At 41.9% G+C, this 22,133-nt stretch overlaps 1 protein-coding gene across 4 annotated transcripts in view; it reads left to right on the top strand.

Annotated features, from left to right (window-relative positions):
- Positions 1-22,133, top strand: part of SLC41A2 (solute carrier family 41 member 2) — a 158,145-nt gene that overhangs the window by 94,895 nt on the left and 41,117 nt on the right. For all 4 annotated transcript variants that reach the window (XM_060194328.1, XM_060194327.1, XM_060194329.1 and 1 more), the window contains 2 exons: positions 15,898-16,045; positions 20,444-20,523. In XM_060194328.1, coding sequence (XP_060050311.1) covers positions 15,898-16,045; positions 20,444-20,523 — 228 coding nt within the window. The remainder of the gene's footprint in view (positions 1-15,897; positions 16,046-20,443; positions 20,524-22,133) is intronic.

Genomic DNA, 22,133 nt, shown 5'->3' with positions numbered 1-22,133 from the left:
TCTCCCCAAGAAAGATGTCTGTAAAACAGTCTCACTTCCAGATCCTCTCATTGAGGAGATAGTATTGAAAAAATGTTGAACATGTATCCTGCTTTGTAGAAGGACACCATGATATCATCACTGAAAAATGCCGGTGGCAACATGTGACTAGAGAGGATCTATTTTAAATAAAATTAGAAGAGGAAATAAAAGTTAGTTTGGAGAGTAACCTAAGCTCTGGTTTACGATCTGTTTTGGTATGGCTTGCAGAGAAAATATAAAGGCACTTTTATTCATTCATGTAGTAATGAATAACATGTAGACATTTAAAAAAAACTTTAAACATGTAGACATTTTTAAAAAAACTTTTAAAATTGTCTAAACTGGCCAGTAACTAAAATACCTGTGCATAGTGACTGTTGTCCATTCTTCTTGTTTGTGTGATTAAAAAAGATTTAAAACACTTCCATTTTTCATCATCACCACGTGAGTTTTCAACTTTTTTTTTGTTTCCAGTGTACTTATTATTTTATTGGAGGGCTTAATGATTACAGTACAGTTGCTGACACATGGGTGCAATTTCTCATCTCTACCAATAGGTATTATTATTAGTACTAGTAGTTGTTTTGTAAATTAATTTATTTATTTAAAAAAGACATTAACAAAACCATAGGACAAGAGGGGTACAACTCCACACAATTCCCACCACCAGACCTCTATATCCATCCCCTCCCCTGATAGCTTTCCTATTCTTTAACCCTCTGAGAGTATGGACCCAGGGTCATTGTGGGATGCAGAAAGTGGAAGGTCTGGCATCTGTAATTACTTCCCTGCTAAACATGGGCATTGGCAGTTCAATCCATACTCCCAGCCTCCTCCCTCTCTTTCCCTAGTAGGGTGGGTCTCTGGGGTAGTGGAGCTCCAGGACACATTGGTGAGGTCATCTGTCCAGGGAAGTCTGGTCGGCATCATGCTGGCATCTGGAACCTGGTGGCTGAAAAGAGAGTTAACATACAAAGTCAAACAAACTGTTGAACAATCATGGACCTAAAGGCTGGAATAGTGCAGATGAAGTGTTGGGGGGTACTCACTGCAGACTATTATGTACTTTTGCTTTCAGGTATATATTTTGCCCTAGTTTATGGATACGTGTGAACATAGGCTCTATCTCACAGGACCAGTCTATATCTAGGTTTTGGGACTTTGTTAGGAAGTGAACCACCTGGAATGGAATTAGAGAATACTATGAAGGGAAAGGTCTCACTCGAGTAATGAAGCTGAAGAGTTCTATTCCACACCTGACGTCTCTGGACACAGTATGAAGTGAAGCATATTGAGGTGGTACTCGTTGCATTGATTAGGTTGGTATCGGCGGATGCAATGTTATTGGGTATGAATTAAGAGAAGCATGCAGGAAAGTGTGCCCCACCCGAAGGTTCTAGGACTGGGAGAAATAAAGGCTCTATAGTGGAAATGTGAGTTTCCTACTCTTAGCGTTCAAGAAGACAATAGTTATTGTCATAATCACATTGCTTGGTAATTGGTTTAACTTTGAAAAATCCCTTTGTTAGTATTTGCTGTATAATGCCCAATATCACCATAATTTATGTCCTTTGGCATTATTTGTATATAACTGTGCCACCAGTTGCTTCTGTTCTCACTGGTCTAGGCTTTTGAGAGAGTCAACATATCAAAGACTCAGCCTATGTATTAAAAAGACTCAGTCTGTGCTTTAAAAAGTTTGAGGCATACCAGGATGCTGGCTAGGCTTCCCTGGATTGAAGACCCCACCAATGTGTCCTGGAGCTCAGCTTCCCCAGAGTCACACCCTACTAGGGAAAGAGAGAGGCAGACTGGGGGTATGGACCGACCAGTCAACGCCCATGTTCAGCGGGGAAGCAATTACAGAAGCCAGACCTTCTACCTTCTGCATCCCTCAACGACCCTGGGTCCATGCTCCCAGAGGGATAGAGAATGGGAAAGCTATCAGGGGAGGGGGTGGGTTATGGGGATTGGGTGTTGGGAATTGTGTGGAGTTGTACCCCTCCTACCTTATGCTTTTGTTCACTAATCCTTTCTTAAATAAAAAATTAAAAAAAAAAAGTTTGAGGCATATAATTAATTTTCCCCTCTCATATTAATTAGAGATTTATATGACTACAAATTAATAGGAGTGTACATAAACACCATTCCCACCACCAAAAGACTGTGTCCCATCCCTCCCACCCCACCCCTGCCACCCCGCGAAGCTGAATATCCACCCTCACCCTTACCCCAGGGTTTTTACTTTGGTGCCCTCCCTACTCCAGATTTAGTCAAATCCTGCTTTTAGTTTCCCTTTCTGTTCTTCTTTCTCAACTTCTGTTGATGAGTGGGATCATACCATACTAATCTTTATCTTTCTGACTTAGCTCACTTAACATAATTCCTTCTATCTCTGTCCAAGGTGGGTCAGAGAAGGTGGGTTCATTGTGTATATATACCACAGCTTTCTCAGCCACTCATCTGTTGTTGGGCACCTGTGTTGCTTCCAGGTTTTAGCTATTACAAATTGTGCTGCTATGAACATAGGTGTACACAGATCTTTTTGGTTGGGTGTTATGGAGTCCTTAGGGTATATCCCCAAGAGAGGAATTACTGGGTCATATGGTAGGTCCATGTCTCTCCTTGTGAGAGTTCTCCAGACTGCTCTCCAGAGAGGCTAGACCAGTTTACATTCCCACCAGCAGTGCAGAAGGGTTCCTCTGTCCCCACATCCTCTCCAGCATTTGTTGCTGCTGTCCTTTTTGATGTATGCCATTCTCACAGGAGTGAGGTGGTATCTCAATGTTGTCTTTATTTGCATTTCTCAAACAATCAGCAACCTGGAGCAATTTTTCATATCCTCTGCCCATTTTTGGATGGGGTCATTTGCACATGGGTGAAATTCCTCATCTCTACCAATAGGTATTATTATTACTAGTAGTAGTTATTGTTGTTTTTTAACCAGAGCAGTGTTCAGCCTTGGTTTATGGTCATGTAGGGGATTGAACCTGGAACTTTTGAGACTCAAATGTGAGAGTCTGTTTGCATAACCATTATGCTGCCTCCCCTCACCCTCCTTCAAAACACTCTCACCTCTACTTAGATCCTTTCTGCCATTGCACAACAGGACCCCAAGGCTCCCCAGACACCTCTCCCTGTCCTTCCCCAGAGTCCTTTGCTTTGGTGAAATATACCAAACCCAGTCCAAATTTTCTGATTTTTATTTTCCGTTTCTGTCCTTGGCTAAGTTCCACTTATGAGTGAGATCATTTGGTAGATATATGTGATATTTGCTGATTTGAAGTTTCACTTTAAAGAGATGGCTTTTAGAGGGGCCAGGTGGTGGCACACCTGGTTGAGTGCACACATGACCATACAGAAGGACCCTGGTTTATGCCCCCACCGCACACCTGCAGGAGAGAAGCTTCAGTAGAGGTAAAGTAGGTCTGCAGGTGTCTTATCTTTCTCCCTCTCTTTACCTTCCTCTCCCCTCTGGATTTCTCTGGATTTTTATCAAATAAAGTAGAAAAAGAGGAATAAAGTGGCTGCTGGAAGCGGTGAATTCAAGCCCCAGTGATAATCGAATAAAGAGATGGCTTGGCTAAAGCTGTGAGAGCAATAGTCAAGCTCAGTTTCTTTCAGGTATGCCACCTGGCTCTGTACAGGACATCGTAAATCTCATCCATTCGGGATGGTGATTGTGAGGGGAATCTAAATTCATCTTCAGTCGAGAGGTCCCAGGTTTGATTTCCCACATCATCCATCACTAGCCAGAGCTGAGTGGTGCTCAGATTACAAAAATGAAAACCAAAATATAACAACAACAAAAATCTATAAATTTATCTTGCATGCTACTCTTTAGAGATTTCTAAAAGGAATTTTTTTATTACTGATTTTTATAAGCGAGGGAGAGAGGACAGAAGAGCATGAGAGATGGGGAAAACTGAAGGGGATTAGAGCACTGCCCAGCTCTAGTTTATGAGGTGCCAGGCATCAAATCTGAGGCCTCTGATTTGCAAGACCTGTGCTCAATGGCCTATCTCACTGGCATAACTTTCTTTAGAGAATTTCAGCACTCTACCATCTTAGTTTGGAATGATTCCTGAAAGGTCAGTTTAATGAGAAAAACTCTGATGGGTATTATAAAGAGCATTATAAAATTGTTTACAGCTTCTAATGCTCACTGCTTTGTTGTTCATACAGGATCAGCTACCATATAAAAATGTCACTCACAGCAGATATGTTTCTCAGACTAGTGCAGGGTGGGAATAATGAATGCTGTTAATGAGATTATATCACAATAGTTGCAAAACACCACTAATGATCTAAGGAAAAGATAAAATCGTGCATTCAAACGATGACTGCTGTGTTTAGCAGTGAGGTGCATTCTTAGCCATTTGAACCGTTTTAGCTCTGTTATTACAATTCTGTAATTTACACGTATTATGTAATTTACATGTATTATGGAGTTGGTACTGATGTACACAGATGTTTCTTAAGCTTAAAATTCCGTTTTATCTATGCACCATATTAACTTTCCTTGCTGTTGCAACAAGTTGCCACAAATTTTGTGTTGTAAAAAAAAAGCAGAAATTACTTTTATTTAAAGAAAAGAATTTCCAGGGGGTAAGGTGTAGTACACCAGGTTACGTGCACATAATGTAAAGCACAAGGATCCCGGTTCAAGCCCCCGGCTCCTCACCTGCAGGGGGGTCACTTCGCAAGCAGTGAAGCAGGTCTGCAGGTGTCTGTCTTTCTCTCCCCCTCTCTGTCTTCCCCTCCTCTTTCAGTTTCTCTCTGTCCTAGTAAAAAAATAATAAAAAATAAAAATAATGGCCTCCAGGAGCAGTGGATTTGTAGTGTAGGCACTGAGCCCCAGCTTCTTCTTCTTCTAGCGTTTGCCCTTCTTCCGTAGCCAGTCAACAGCATCAGGTTGAGCCTGATGTAAAGTTTCGAGACCTCCTTTGAATCTGGAGAGATGGCAGTCGTTGACTATGTGGGTCATAGTCTGTCTGTAGCCGCAGGGGCAGTTCGGGTCGTCTCTGGCTCCCCAGCGGTGGAACATAGTGGCACACCGGCCATGGCCTGTTCGATAGCGATTGAGGAGAGCCCAATCATAACGTGCTAGGTCAAAGCCGGGTTGACGCTTGCAGGGGTCTGTGATGAGGTGTTTGTTCTTTACCTCAGCTGACTGCCAGCTCTGTTTCCAAGAGACTGGAACAGAGAAGTTCAGTGTAGGCATAGGGGACCAGATTGGGTGACGAGACGTCAAGCGTTGGACAGGGTGGGCGAAGATATCCGCGTAGATTGGCAGGTCCGGTCGAACGTAGACGTGGGAAATGAACTTAGATGATGCCGCATCCCGACGAATATCTGGCGGGGCGATGTTGCTAAGAACTGGCAGCCATGGAACCGGGGTGGAACGGATGGTTCCAGAAATTATCCTCATGGAGGAATATAATTTGGAATTGACCAAGTGGACATGGGGGCTACAGAACCATACTGGGGCACAGTATTCTGCAGTGGAATAGCATAATGCCAGAGATGATGATCGTAGTGTGGAAGTGCTCGCGCCCCATCAGGAGCTGGCCAGTCTTGCAATGATGTTATTCCTCGCGCCCACCTTTGCTGCAGTTTTTATGAGATGTTTGTGAAATGACAGAGTGCGATCGAGAGTAACGCCAAGATAGACTGGCTGGGCTTCATGCCGGATTCTCGTATCGCCAAGCTGCACATTAAGCTCACGCGAGGCCGAGGCATGGTGTAGATGGAAAACAGATGATACCATTTTTGCAGTGCTAGGGATTAGTCGCCATTTTTTACAGTAATCAGATATCAGAGACATGTCTTTCGTGAGTGTTTCCTCGAGGATGTCGAACTTGGATGCCTGAGTTGAGCCCCAGCGATAACCCTGGAGACAAGAAAAAAAAATCCTTACTATTATTTATAAGAGAGACCAGAGCATGTGTCAGGTCTGGCAGGGCTAGTGATGCCAGAGGCCAAATCTGAGCCCTCTGGGGCCTCAGTCATACAAGTGCTCTAGAGCACACTGGGCAACCTCCATAGTCCCAGAAACTAATTTTCTTATAACAGTGCAGACCAGAGTCCAAAATGAGTGATTTGGGTCTAAAGTTAAAGTGTCAACAAAGCTGATTTCTTCTATGGGCCTCGGGGAAAAATCTACTTCTCACCTCACCTGGTGGCTACCTGCATTCCTTGGCTTACAGCAGCATCACTCAGTCCAGGCTTCATCATCACAGAGCTTTCAGATCTCTTTCTGCCTCCTGGCTAGAAGTATACCTGTGATTACATTAGGGTTCACCCAAATAATCTAGGAGAGTTTCCCCATTTCAAAATCCCTTACTTAGCATACCTGCACAGGCTTTTTAACTGTTTAATAAGAGTCACAGGTTCTGGGGGGGGGGGGGTTAAGATGTGACTGTCTTTGAGAATCATTATTCAACCTACCACAGCACTACTTATCCCCAGAAATCAACACAAAATACTATTTCAGCTAATATCATTTAATATAGCTGCCTGTAATATATTTAGTTTCACCACCACCCACTACCACCCACTATGCCCCCCATGGGAAATAACCTCCATGGAATAATACTCTACCATTAAAAAGTTGACATGGTGTCATATGGAACTGAATGGATGGAGCTGGAGGTGATGATGTTCAGTGAAATAAGTCAAGGAGTGAAAGACAGCTACCAGGTGGTTTTAGTTCTATGTGGAATAAAAATAACTAAAACAAACAGGCATTATTATAAGTAATGGTAGCCAACTGACTCTTAGATGGTGAAAATTGTGGTGGCTATCAGAGAGAACATCAAAGGGCAGTGGGGGGCATAGAGGGGTGTTGTTGGTGTGATGGCACTAGAACTTTGGTGCTGAGTGTGGTGACTTTTATATAGCTTCTTTTATTTATTTGTTTTCCTTCTTATATTTGATAGGACAGAGAAACTTTGAGAGGGGTAGGAAGATAGAGGAGATCAAATGAGAGACACCTGCAGACCTGCTTCACCACTTGTGAAGCTTCCCCCCTGCAGGTGGGGAGTGGGGAGTCAAACCCAGGTCTCTGTACCTGGTAAGGTGTGCACTCAGGGGGCCAGGCGGTGGCACACCTGGTTAAGTGCACACATTACAGTGCACAAGGACCTGGGTTTAAATCCCTGGTCCCCATCTGCAGGGGGAAAGCTTCATAAGCAGTGAAACAGGGCTGCAGGTGTCTTTCTGTCTCTCTCCCTATCTCCCCTCTCAATTTATGTCTGTCTCTAGCCAATAATAATAAATGAATAAATAAATATTAAAAAAAAAGATGTGCACCCAGGGGGGTCGGGCGGGAGCTTAGCGGGTTAAGCACAGGTGTCGAAAAGCGCAAGAACCAACATAAGGATCCCTGTTCGAGCCCCCGGCTCCCCATCTGCAGGGGCGTCACTTCATAAGCAGTGAAGCAGATCTACAGGCATCTATCTTCTTTTCCCCGCCCTGTCTTCCCCTCCTCTCTCCAGTTCTCTCTGTCCTGTCCAACAACAGCACATCAGTAACAACAGTAATAACTACAACAATGATAAAACAACAAGGGCGGAGTCGGGCGGTTGCGCAGGTGGCGCAAAGCGCAAGGACCGGTGTAAGAATCCCAGTTACAGTCCCCCACTCCCCTGCGGCTCCCCACCTGAAGGGAAGTCGCTTCACAGGCGGTGAAGCAGGTCTGCAGGTGTCTTTCTCTCCCCTTCTCTGTCTCCCCTCCGCTCTCCATTTCTCTATGTTCTCTCCAACAACGACATCGACAACAATAATAATAACCACAACAAGGCTAAAACAACAAGGGCAACAAAAGGGGAAAAAAATAGTCTCCAGGAGAAGTGGATTCATGGTGCAGGCACTGAGCCCCAGCAATAACCCTGGAGGCAAAAAAAAAAAAAAAAAAAGATGTGCACTCAGCTGAGGGCACCACCACCTGACCCCCGTTTATAAAGCCTTACAGTGTCCAATCAATCAAAATTTGGCTTATTTACTAAAAATTCTATTCCCTTTAGAAGGGATAACACTTTAGGCTTTGATATTAATGTCAAGGTTCATGATAACCCCTTTTGCTTTCATTTTCTTTCAGTGTATGTATATGCCAGTTGATTGTCTTTCCGTTTTGTTTTATTTTTCTATAGGCCCAGAACCTCATACGTGTACAGTTTCACTGCTCTGAGTCACTTTTTTAAAAAAAAATTCTGTTAGATATGGAATTTTTATTTAATTCTGTTAGAGAGAGAGAAAAAGAGAGAGAGAGATCACAGTACCAGAGCTTCCCCCATTGTTGTAGTACTTTCCATGTGGTTGCTTGCATGGTAATACAGGCACTCTACCTGCTGAGCTATCTCTCCAACTCTGTTCCTTGTCTTTATTGATATTTTTGTAGAACAGTGTTCCCCCTTCCCCATTTTTCATTTTTGGAATTAAAAAAATTCTTATATGGTACAATTCACCTTATTTAAAATATATATTTACTTTGGATAGAGACAGAGAACAGAGGGAGAGAGACAGAGATACCCGCATCATTGTTTCACCAATAGTCAAGCTTTCCCCCCTGTATGTGGATACCAAGGGCTTGAGCCTGGATCCTTGTGCACTGTAATGTGTGCGCTCTGCCAGGTGTGTCACCACCCCCCAACCCCAATCACCCTTTAAAATGGCCCAATTCTGTGATTTTTATTATGTTAATAAGATTATCCAACCTATTATCTGATTCTAGAATATTTTCTTTTTTAAATTTTTTTATTTGTTATTGGATAGAGACAGAGAGAAATTGAGAGAAAGGGGGAGATAAGAGAGGAAGAGAGACGGAAAGACGCCTGCAGACCTGCTTCACCACCTGTGAAGCGACTCCCCTGCAGGTGGGGAGCCGGGGACTCGAACTGGGATCCTTATGCCGGTCCTTGTGCTTTGCGCCATGTGCGCTTCACCTGCTGTGCTACTGCCTGACTCCCTCCAGAGTATTTTCATCACCCCATGAACCAACTGTTGACAGCCACTGTCATTGCACCGTTCACTCTGGCACCCACCAGCCTATAACACTTTCTGTTTATATTGATTTGTCTATTCTAGATATTTCAAACAAGTGGAAATATAATGTAGGACCTTTTCTATTTTTCTTCTTTTAGTTTGCTTTCCAGATTAATCTGTACTATAGCATGAATCATATAGCTTACTGTGTCAGCTTTTTAAAAAAAATTTATTATCTTTATTTATTGGATAGAGACAGAAATCGAGAAGGGAGGGGTGATAGAGAGGGAGAGAGGCAGAGATTCACTGAAGACCTGCTTCACCACTCACAAAGCTTCCCCCCTGCAGGTAGGAACCAGGGGCTCGAACCTGAGTTCTTTTGCATTGTAACATGTGCACTTAACCAGGTGAACCAACATCTGGCCCCCTGTCTAAGCTTGAATAGGTTAATAACATGACTGAATAACATTCCATTGTATTGATATACCATATTTTTCATATCCATTCACCATTCAGTGGATATTTGGGTTTTGTACTCTTTGGGGACTATGAGACTATTATGAATAATTCTACTATGAACTTTCTTGTCTAAGTTTTAATGTAAGCACAGGTGTTCAGTTCTCTTGCTGAGCCATATGAGAACTGTGTTGAATGTTTTGAAGAACTAACTGTCCCCTCAAGATTTATTATTTTTTCTTATGAGCGCAGTGCTCTATTCTGGTGCTATGGGGGATCGAACTTGTGACCTCAGAGCTTCAGGCATGAGAGTATTTTGCAGAATCATCATGTTTTCTTCCCCACTCGAAGATGATGACAGTGATGATGGTGATGGTGATGATAGTGAACTTGCCTGCTAGGTCATTGTGCCTACACAGTTCCATTACTCTTGGCAGAGTTTTCTTTTTCCTTTCAACTTCAAACAGAGAACAATAGAAAGACAGAGAGAGAGGTGAAAGGGGAGACACAATAGCAGCAGCCCCACATCCATGGAGCTGCCCCCAGGGCCTTCTACAGTGGTTACATGTGGTGTCAGGGCTTGAACCAAGTCCTCAAGCACAGTGCGGTGTGTTTTATACTGGGGGAGCTATCTCCTGTACACTCTATTTTTAGTCTCTCTCCTGAGAATATGTTCCTCCTCTTTGAAAATTTCAGGGTAGTGAGCCTGGAGTTGGGATAATGAGGGTTTTATTCAACTTTAGATGTCCTTCCAGAGATTTGATATTGAGAATTAATTTTAAAGCCTGGCATAATGCCCTTCTCTTGATCTGAAAATGAAATACTAAGATGATGTGACCTAGTGGAAGAGTTTTTTCCATTTGTGCTTAGTGAGTTTTAATGCTTTTAGGTGTGCGTGTGTGTGTGTTCCTTTAAAAGAGATTGTTGGCGACCTTGGCTGTTTTAAATGTTAAGAATGTTTTTAAATTGGGATGTTATTTATTCTTAGCTCATGATTTAACAAGAACTGGGAATCTAATAAAAAAATCTCTTTTTCCAGGCAGCGGGTAGATAGCATAATGCTTATGCAAAGTAACACTCATGCCTGAGGCTCCAAAGCCCCAGGTTCAGTCCCCTGCATCACCATAAGCCAGAGCTGAACAGTGCTCTGGTCAAAAAAAAAAACAAAACTTTTCCATTAAAAAAAAAAAAATGGAGAAAGTGACATATATCAATTCACCACTCCTGACAGCCTTTTTTCTTTTCTCTTCTTTTATCTTCTTTTCTTTTCTTTTCCTTCTACTTTATTGAGTAAGACAGAAAGAAATTGAGAGGGGCAGGGGAAATAGAGAGAAAGAAAGACACCGGGGGCTGGGTGGTAGTGCAGCAAGTTAAGTGCATATGGTACAAAGTGCAAGAGCCAATATAAGGATCCTGGTTTGAGCCCCCAGCTCGAAACCTGCAGGCGGGTGGCTTCACAAGCAGTGAAGCAGGTCTGCAAGTGTCTATCTTTCTCTCCCTCTCTATGTCTTCCCCTCCTCTCTCAATTTTTCTCTGTCCTATCCAACAACAACAGCTATGACAACAATAATAATAACTACAACAAGCACAACAAGGGCAACAAAATGGGAAAAATAGCTTCCAGGCGCAGTGGATTTGTAGTGCAGGCACTAAGCCCCAGCAATAACCCTGGAGGCAAAAAAAGAAATAAAGAAAGACACCTGGAAGTAAGCCCTCACATCTATGGACATCTAACCTTTGACAAAGGTGCCCAGACTATTCAATGGGGAAAGCAGAGTCTCTTCAACAAATGGTTTTGGAAAAAACATGCAGAAGAATGAAATGGATACACTATATTTTACCAAATGCAAAAGTAAATTCCAAGTGGATCAAGGACTTGGATGTTAGACCACAAACTATCAGATACTTAGAGGAAAATATTGGCAGAACTCTTTTCCGCATAAATTTTAAAGACATCTTCAATGAAACAAATCCAATTACAAAGAAGACTAAGGCAAGCATAAACCTGTGGGACTATGTCAAATTACAAAGATTCTTCACAGCAAAAGAAACCACTACCCAAACCAAGAGACCCCTCACAGAATGGGAGAAGATCTTTATATGCCATACATCAGACAAGAGGCTAATAGCCAAAATATTTAAAGAGCTTGCCAAACTCAACAACAAGAAAACAAATAACCAAAATAAATAATCCAAAAATGGGGAGAGGACATGGACAGAATATTCACTACAGAAGAAATCCAAAAGGCCATGAAACACATGAAAAAATGCTCCAAGACTTTGATTGTCAGAGAAATGCAAAGAAAGGCAACAGTGAGATACCACTTCAGTCCTGTGAGAATGTCATACATCAGAAAAGCTGGAGAGGTTGTGGGGTCAAAGGAAGTGTGGGGCTGCGCCAGGGAGAAGAGAGAGGAGATCTGGAGCGAAGAGGGAACACAATCTTTATTCGCACTGGCACCTCAGAGTTGGGTGAGAGTGCAGTGGTTCAGGCCACGAGGAGGTAGCAAAAATGGCCGCCTCCCGGACCACCCTTTCTTGAGTCTAATCACCAATGTGAAAAGCAGGCAAGAGAGACGAGGGGCGGAAAAAGAAGGGCTTTATAGGGCAACAACCCGGAGTGACATGTTGGGACAGGGTTAGTTGAAAAAGGCACTGCAAGAATATCGCGGGAAGTGGCAAAGCCTGAGGGGACAGCTTGGCAGATGTGACTGCATCTGCATAATTCCCCAGCATCTCCCCCTTTTCCTTTATATCTAATTGACACAGTATAGGAAATATAGAGTGGAGCAGGCTTAAATGTTTTTAAGGAATGCCGTGCTCAGGTGGGAAGATAAGGACGTTTTTGTGGGGGAGGAAGACTTACATGGCTGCCAATCTTGTGAGATTCATGTGTCCCCCCCTGTGCTCAACCCCTCTGTAGAGAGAGAGACATACCTGGAGGGACTCATCTCATAGGTAAAGCTCTGCCAGGCTCCACCATCTCCTCACAATTTTTTTTTTACATCTTTTTCTATCTTTTTATCTAGTCATCGCATTAAGATGGTTCAATGTCTGTAAAAGACTCTAATGCAAAGAAAGGCAACAGTGAGATACCACTTCAGTCCTGTGAGAATGTCATACATCAGAAAAGCTGGAGAGGTTGTGGGGTCAAGGGAACCCTCCACTGCTGGTGAGAATGTTGGTCCAACCTCTATGGAGAGCAGTCTGGAGAACTCTCAGAAGGCTAGAAATGGACCTACCCTATGATCCTGTAATTCCTCTCCTGGGAATATACCCTAAGGAACCCAACACACCCAGAGTCTTGAACTCAGATCCTTGTACATGGTGCCACTTGGTGTACCACCACCTGGCCCTTTTTTCCAGACTCTTAAGAACTTTTGGCTGGATGTTTGACACTTTGGATGTAATGTTGGCAAGTGTAATTGTTTTGTTTTTCTGTACTATGAACTGGTTTTGGGTTTTTTGTTTGTTTGTTTGTTTGTTTTTTCTCTTTTGTTTTCCTATAGGCAATTACTTGTAGGTTAGCTTGAGCCTTTATAGTACTTGCTTTTAATCTTTATCAGAGCAGTTCTGGAACAGACTAGCTCTACTTCCAAGATAGGACCATTCTCTGGTTGTTATTTAATGTTCTTAGTGTTCAAAGAGACCTTTCCTCTTTAGAAGGTTAGCTCTGAAATGACTTCCAGTCCTTTGTAAACTCTGGGAAAATTTCCATTTACAACTCCCTGGCTGTTCTTGGCACCGAATCTTACAGGGTTTACCCTACGCATGCGTGATTTGGTATTTTGGTTCACACACTCTTTGTTTCCTAACTTCCTCTTTTTATCCAATATTTTGACTAAACTACTCAAAGATTTTACTTTGTAAATCCCCTCTGTCTAAGCCTCACTGTTAGGATTCTCTGCTTAGGGGCCAGGTGGTAGAGTGCTGGGCTAAGTGCACATATGGGAAGCGCAAGTACCATGCAAGGATCTGGTTTTGAGCCCCTGGCTCCCCACCTGCAGGGGAGTCATTTTACATGTGTTAAAGCAGATCTGCAGGTATCTATCTTTCTCTCTCCCTCTCTGTATCTCCTTCCTCTCTATCCAACAACAACAGTGGAAAAAATATGGCTGCTAGGAACAATGGATTCATAGTGCAGGTACCAAGCCCAGCGATAACCCTGGAGGCAATAAAAAAAAAGAAGAAGAAGAAAGAAAGAAAGGAAAAAAGAGAAAGAAAAGAAAGTTCTCTCAGGTCTCATAGTCTTGCAATGCTTGTTGTCTAAGTTTGCAAGGACCTGGGTTCAAGCCCCTTCTTCTTCTTCTAGCGTTTGCCCTTCTTCTGTAGCCAGTCAACAGCATCAGGTTGAGCCTGATGTAAAGTTTCGAGACCTCCTTTGAATCTGGAGAAGTGGCAGTCATTGACTATGTGGGTCATAGTCTGTCTGTAGCCGCAGGGGCAGTTCGGGTCGTCTCTGGCTCCCCAGCGATGGAACATAGCGGCGCACCGGCCATGGCCTGTTCGATAGCGATTGAGGAGGGCCCAATCATAACGTGCTAGGTCAAAGCCTCTAGTCCCAACCTGTAGGGGGGGAAGCTTCACTAGTGGTGAAGCAGGGCACAGGTGACTATCTCTCTCCCTTTTTATCTCTCCTACCCCTCTCAATTTTTCTCTGTTCTACCAAATAAAATAGAAAAAGAAACTTGAAAAGATGGCCACTGGGAAAGGTGGATTTGTAGTGTTGGCATTGAGCCCCAGTGATAAACCTCATGGGAAACAAACAAGCACTTAATGCTATGAAAAAGGCTCCTAAATCTATTAAATTTCAAGTCCCTCTTGTAGTTTCCTTGGCTGGACCAAACCACGTCCTTTGGCCTACGGGCCAGGTGTCCTCTGTTCCCCCACACTCCCACCCCATCTGAATGAAAAAAGGTAACTAGGAGTGGGAAAGTCAAGTTCCAGGCCTAGGTTCCACCAAAGGAAGGAATGAGAATTGTGAACAAGTAAAAGACTCTTCCATAGAGATATAGAGTATAACAAAGAGCTGATAATCTGTTACTTTAGTGTTTCCCAAATAATAGAATTAATTACCACAAAAGTGTTCAGGAATGTTACCTATGCCCAGGCACTATTCTAGTTAACACCTTTTATACACCTACTCTCTAAGGATTCAGTACTGTGTGAAACAGGTACTATCATTACTGTCATAAGGAAATTGATGTTTATAAAAACTGAAATTTCTTGTCCAAGGTAAGTTGTAAAATCAGATGTGAAATTAGTCAGTCTGACCAAGCTCCAGTTGATACAGTGTACTTTGTTCTCGCAAAGCATATTAAAAGTTCCAAGTGTTCTGGGGAGATAGCATAATGGTTCTGCAAGAAGACTCATGCCTAAGGCACCAAAGGCCCCAAGTTCAATCCCCAATACCACCATAAACCAGAGCTCAGCAATGCTTTGGTTAAAAAAAAAAATTAAAAGTTCTTAGTAATGTTGCAATAAATAAATCTGTTTATTAAACCTGATTTAAAATTTTTATTTTCCTGTGGCTCCAAGGGATAAACTGAAGGCCTCTCTCATGTGCCATATTATTAAGTGGCCTGCTTAGCCCAACTTTTTAGTCACTGCTTTTCTGAGAGAGCAGCAGACAGACAGAAGAGACACAACACAGCACATCTCCACCACTTATGTGGCTCCCCCAGTACATCCACGGCACTCTCGTATGATGCTGAGCTTTGAATCCAGGGCCTTAAGCACAGCAGTTTATGCCATATTAGATACTGTCTCCTGGGCCTCAGTTCTGTTCATCAAGCTTGTTGTGCTAGATATGGGGGAGGGGTATGTCTTCAAGTGATTGGCCACTATTTCATGGAAGTCCTGCACTAGAAGATCCTTAGGAGGAAACAAAACTATGCAGTTTAGCTCCAAAAGCAGTAGCTTTGATATCAAGTCCTATTCTCTCTAATTCTGGCTATTTCTTTAGCTATTAGCAACTTAGCAGCTTTTTGAGCTGTTTGTTAAACTCTTAAGCTCCTAAGCCTGTTTCTTCATAGGCTAGAATAATGTCCACTTCATACTTCTGAGGACAATGAAATGAAATGATGGCTGTAAAGCAGTTAGCACAGGACCTGCTAAGTATTTTATTATAAATAAATATAAGTATTCATGTCTACCAAATGACTGTTAACTTTTCACTCTTATATTTGCTTTCCTAAGTCACATAGTTATTTTAATAAATGCTTGTGGTGTTAATAAGAGTTTTTGCTTATACTATTTAATATTTTACCTTTTCACACATTTTAAATTTGCTTGATATTTTTTTAGAAATAACATGTGAATGTGTTTTACATCTTATCTTCTGGTGGAATTTCACTTTTTAGGATTCTGTCTGCTATATGTCTAGATTAGAGTTTGAAATTGATGCCTCTTTTTTTTTTTTTTTTTTCATTATAGAGACCTATTACTACATTTCTCCACTAGTTGGCGTCTTTTTCTTGGCTCTGACTCCTATCTGGATTATCATAGCTGCCAAACACCCAGCCACAAGGACAGTTCTTCATTCAGGCTGGGAGCCTGTCATAACAGCCATGGTTATCAGTAGGTTAGTATTAGAATATGTGTTATACGTATTTCTGTGTGTTCTATGTGCCTGTACCTATGTTATTTGTTGAAACAAATCTCTTCCCTGATTTTGTTTCTTAGATAATTTCATTTAAAAAAAATTACAAATAATATAATTTGATAATTTAACAAAATATTTTAATTCCTAGTGCTTTCATCTAAGTATAGGTAATGAAAAACTGGTGTAATCAATGTATGTTGCATATTAATAACTAATGATAAACTTAAAAAGAGTAATTAGGATAGAAATGTATCTTTAAAAAAAAAGAAATGTATCTTTTTTTATACTGATGTCAACAACCACATTGTAAACTACTAAACCCTATTTCAGTTTTTTTAGAGATAGAGACAGACAGTCAGAGAGCCAGAAAGAAGGTAAAAGAGACCACAACAGCACCGAAGGTTCATTCAGTGTGATGGGGGTCAGGCTCACACCTAGCACATGTACATGGCAAAGCAATGCACTATCCAAGCGAGCTATTTCACCAGCCCAGGATCACTTTGTATACCTTAATTCTTATTCTTCTCTTTCTCCTTCTCCAGCTCTTTCTTCCCAATCCTCTTCCCTTTCCCCTTCTTCCTCTTCCTCTACCTGTTCTCCTCCCTCTTCTTCTTCTTCTTTAGTTGGATAGGACAGCAAAAAATTGAGAGGGGAGGGATGGTGAGAGGAAGAGAGAAAGATACCTGTAGAGCTACTTCATGGCTCCTGAAGCATTTCCCTGCATGGGGAGCAGGGCTCAAACCCAGGTCCTTGAGCATGGTAACATGTGCACTTACTTGATCAGGTGTGCCACTGCTTGGCCCCCTACATCAATTCTTTATTTTCCTCTGTCGTAAGGGATATAAATGATAGGAGCTAACAAAATCAGTAGATGTACAGCATCTTACTCAGTGACCAAGCTTTTCTCCAACCAAATCCTCACCAGACCTATGAGTAAGACTATGGTCTTATTATACCTATGATATGTGTGTGTGTGTGTGTGTGTGTGTGTGTGTGTGTATGTGTGTGTTTTGACCTGACAAGGACATTATTTTGAGCAGCAAGTTCTTAGGATAAGTATCAGGAAGCCTTAAAAATACACTTCTATGACTAGGGCTTTGACAAGACTTGAAAGTTTATATTCAAAAGATTTAGTTTCAGGGATATACATCACATTTGAATGTCAGTAACAGAAAAGAGAGAATAATTAAAGGTCTAGCCTGAGGCGGTTTTTATGAAATAAACTATAAAGACGCTTCACTTTTTAAAAAATTTCTTTATTGGGGGATTAATGGTTTATAGTTGACAGTAAAATGCAAATAATTTGTACATGCATAATATCTCCCAGTTTTTCATATAGCAATTCAACCCCCACTAGGTCCTCCTCTGCCATCGTGTTCCAGAACCTGTACCTCCCCCCCCCAGTCTTTTACTTTGGTGCAAACACTAACTCCAGTCCAAGTTCTGCTTAGTGTTTTCCCTTCTGATCTTGTTTTTTAATTTCTGTGTATGCGTGCAATCATCCCATATTCATCCTTTTGTTTCATTGCTTCACTTTTTAATGCTGTTTCAGTCAATGACAAATTATATATGGTGATGTTCCCAATAGGCTTTCCCATATAGCCTAGGTGTTTAGTAGGCTCTACCATCTTTAGTTGTGTAATTATAATGTGTGATTGCACAATGATGAGCTCACCCAGTGACACATTTGGTGTAGCTCCACCATTATGCAAGGCATGATGGTATGACAAAATGGATTATTAGTCACCCATTAAAAATAACATTGCAACACATCTATTGACTGAAAAGCTGTTCCTTGTACATTTGGTGAAAAAAAGCAAACTAGAAAATAGTCTGGGTTTCCTGTCAGATGTGATTGGATGCTACTTTTTTTTTTAATTTTCTTCCTGACACTAGCAGAATGAAAGTAAAAAAAATTAAAATGTTATAAGAACACAAACACAAGGGGGGGGTCAGAGAAGACAGAAAGTGACAGGTTTAAGAACATTAATAAGTGGGAGTTAGGTGGTAGCGCAGCAGGTTAAGTGCAGATGGCAAAAAGCACAAGGACCAGCATAAAGATCCCGGTTCTAGCCCCCGCTCTCCACCTGCAGAGGAGTCCCTTCACAGGCGGTGAAGCAGGTCTGCAGGTGTCTATCTTTCTCTCCCCCTCTGTCTTCCCCTCCTCTCTCCATTTCTCTCTGTCCTATCCAACAACAGCGAGATCAATAACTACAACTATAAAACAACAAGGGCAACAAAAGGGAATAAATAATATTTTTTTTAAAAAAAAGAACATTAATAAGAGAGGAATCAGAGGGATGGTTAGTTGAACTAACCAGAAAGGTAAAACTGATAAGCAATATAACTCCCAGCCTCAGAAACATAGAAAACTGTAGGAATTAGAGCCACTAAGGACTTCAGAAGACAGAAATGAAGTAGCTGTTAAGTAACTCAAAACCCCTCTTCAGCTTGACCACCCAGGTACCTCCCCCCTCCTTCCCTAGCAGAAGAATTAACTTGGGCTAAATCAGAGAGTCTGTGGATTCGGAAACACCTGCCCAAATGCAGATATAGAGTAAACACTGTGTGGAAAGCAGGGGGATTAAGTGAAATACCTATGCGGAAATAGTAAAGCCCTATCCCATTTCCTTTCCTTTGTTCCTAGAATGTGGTGGGCAGGCACATACCCCCAGGCAAATGAAAAGTAAAAGATAATTACTTTCTGAGAAAAATCAGCCCTAAAGAAAAGCCTGTAGGTACAGACTCTGGGCAGTCCTGTAGTGGAAGAGCTGCCTGCCTACCTGACCATTCTTCCTTGAGGTTCCACCTGCTGACAAGCTCTGCCTCCTATACAGAGAGCCTCAGGTCTGCTTTGCAGAGAGTGCATCTTAAAGAGGAACTTTTGAGGGTCTGGGCACACCTGATATAGCTCACAGCGCGCAATTGTTACAATGTGCAAAGACCTGGATTCAAGCCCCAGGTGTCCACCAGTAGTGGGAAAGCTTCACTAGTGGTGAAGCAGTGCTGTAGGTAATCTCTTCTCTCACTTCCATCATCATCATCATCATGATTATCAAAAAGAACAATGAAGAAAAAAAAAAAAAAGAATGGTCATTGGGAGCAGTGAAGTCATCAGGCAGGCACCAAGCCCCAGTGATAATCCTGGTGGCAATAAAAGAGAAAATGTAACTCTTTTGCTGTATACATATTATGTATTTTTTAAAATTTATTTATAACCTTTTCTTGCCCTTGTTTTTTTTTTTTTTTTTTTTTTTTTACTGTTGTAGTTATTGTTGTCATTGCTGTCGTCGTTGGATAGGACAGAGAAATGGAGAGAGGTGGGGAAGACAGAGAGAGGGAGAGAAAGATAGACACCTGCAGACCTGCTTCACCGCCTGCAGGTGGGGAGCCGGGGGCTGGAACCGGGATCCTTAACACCAGTCCTTGCAGTTTGTGCCACCTGTGCTTAACCCGCTGCACTACAACCTGACTCCCCATTATGTATTTTTTTAATCAGGGCATAAAGAATTAAAACATTTCTAAGCAGGTCTGTTTTTGAACTTCACTGTGTACTTTTTAAATGGGAACTCCTAGTAGTTTAGGTATATTATACCACAATTGATTTTCATAATTTTCTAATATTCTAATGTTAACTTTCGGGTAATGGTAAGGTCATTTGTTCTGGCATTTCTGACAGTCTTCCCATTAGCAAATATTTCATTTTTCTGTAATATAGATTGCATTTTCTTTACAGGATTTAGGCATCTGATGGAATATTGGGACTAGCAATACCTTATAGCATGTAGACCAGGACTGCAGGAAACTAATTGATAATGGATTTTGAAACCCAAAGCAGGGGCTGGGTGGTGGTACACCTGGTTGAGCACACATGTTGCAGTGCACAAGGACCCAGGTTCAAGTCTCTGGTCCCCACCTGCAGGGGGAAAGCTTTGCAAGTGTTGAAGCAAGCTTGCAGGTGTCTCTCTGTCGCTCTCCCTCTATCACCACCTTCCCTCTCGATTTCTCTCCATCCAATAAATAAAGTTAATAAAAATTTAAAAAGAGAGAGCTCTGAAATGTTGATTGCAGTTTATGATGTTTCTCTCTCTCTCTCTTTCTCTCTTTCTCTCTCTCTGTTTTTCCTTTCTGTCATCACTAGAACTTTGCTGCTCCAGGCCAACTTTTAGTTTCAAATAGAGAGGGTGCAAGTGTGTTATCTTGCCAGTCTACCATGTTTCACATTCAAAAATTTTGTCTACTTATAATTTGCATCGAATTTTTAAATGTGTAAGTATAAAATACTTTTTAAAACATAGGTTTTTGTATGTAATAAACAGCTTTAAACTAATACAGTTCCTTTACTCTTCATTAACCATATGATTTTCTTTCTTTTAGCATTGGGGGCCTTATTCTGGACACAACTGTATCTGATCCAAATTTGGTTGGGATTGTTGTTTACACACCAGTTATTAATGGTAAGAATTAGACACACGGTTAAATGATGATATCAGCTCTTTATTAGGTGTGATGTTAAATGATGATATGGACTTTTTTAAATGTTTGTTTGTTTATTGAGTAGAGAGAGAAATTGAGAGGGTAGGGGAGATAGAGATAGACATCTGCAGACCTGCTTCATTGCTTGTACAGCAGGTGGGGGACTAGGGGCCTGAACCCTGGACCTTGCTCTTGCTAAGGTGTGTGCTCAACTCAGTGTGCCACTGCCTGGCCTCCTCAACACTTTACTAGGTACAGTATTAAATGATGGTATCTACTCTTCAGATTCAGATTTTTTTTTTATTCTCTTTTGTTTCCCTTGTTGTTTTATTGTTGTAGTTATTGTCATCATTGTTGGCCAGGACAGAGAGAAATGGAGAGAGCAAGAGAAGGTAGAGAGGGAGAGAGAAAGATACACACCTGCAGACCTGTTTCACCGCTTGTGAAGCGACTCCCCTGCAGGTGGGGAGCTGGAGCCTCAAACTGGGATCCTTACATCCTTGTGCTTTGCACCACCCACTGCACCACCACCCGACTTCCCTCAGATTCAAATTTTAGGAGGTCTGTCTTCCATTCCTATCCCTTCTCCTTCCAACTTCAGGTTGTTGCTTAATATCATGCTTTCCATGATAATTCCATTTGTGCCTGACTCGCTGAATAGTGGTCAGTATGTTAAGAGATGGTACGTGCTAGGTAAATAAATGCGTGCGTGAAGGCACATGCTTGGGTCTGCTGCAAGCTTAATGCCACTAATCTCGAGGGAATTATCTCATTAAACAAGACAGTTTAGATTAGAATGAAAACATTTAGTAGGCTTAAGGAGAAAATTATGTGATGACCATTAAACTGAGCAGAAATGGCTCCTTGGTATGAATATTAGGCTCTGGGTGGGTCAAATGTGTGTGTGTGTGTGGGAGAGGTGTCAGCTATCTGATGATGGGTGGAAACCAGCCCCCTGGTGGTGATCATGGTGTAGGCTAGACGGATGTCAAAGTATAAAGCTGCACACCTGCAACTTATAAAATGTTATAAGCCAATGTTTCCTCCATAAAAAAAATCTATTAATAAAAGTTTAGCAGTGATGGCTAGTTACTGTTTCTCACAGTAATTTATTTCTTTGTGTAACTAAAGAAATAGGGTTCTCAACATATCCTTCTCTTTGTTGTGATCTCTAAGCTCTGTAGACAGGAGAGACTATTTCAGCAAAGCTCCTTTAGTGATTATCCTCTGATATACTGAGCTCTCTCCCCAACCTGATCATCCAAAGTAATTCTTGACAGATTTTGAAATATGCTTTTTGATGTGAATGCTAAACAAATATATTTCTGGGTGGGTAGGATCTGGGTGGGTAGGTCTGGGATACTCCCACAAATGAGGACCAGAGTTCAAGCCTCCCACACACACCTGCAGGGAGAAGATTCAAGAGAAGTGGAATAGTGTTGTAGGTGCCTTTGCTTGTCTTTCCCCCCCTCCCCCTATACCAAAGAAAAAGGCCTCTGGGAGCAGTGGTGTGGTGCAGGCACTGATCCCCAGCAATAAACTGGGGTGAGAGAAAGATGTCATGTGTACGAACCAGACTTGAGCCCAGCCC

This window comes from Erinaceus europaeus, chromosome 7, assembly GCF_950295315.1.
Source record: "Erinaceus europaeus chromosome 7, mEriEur2.1, whole genome shotgun sequence".
In the NCBI taxonomy this organism is placed as follows: Eukaryota; Metazoa; Chordata; class Mammalia; order Eulipotyphla; family Erinaceidae; genus Erinaceus; species Erinaceus europaeus.
This window is presented reverse-complemented; position numbering and strand designations above follow the sequence as displayed.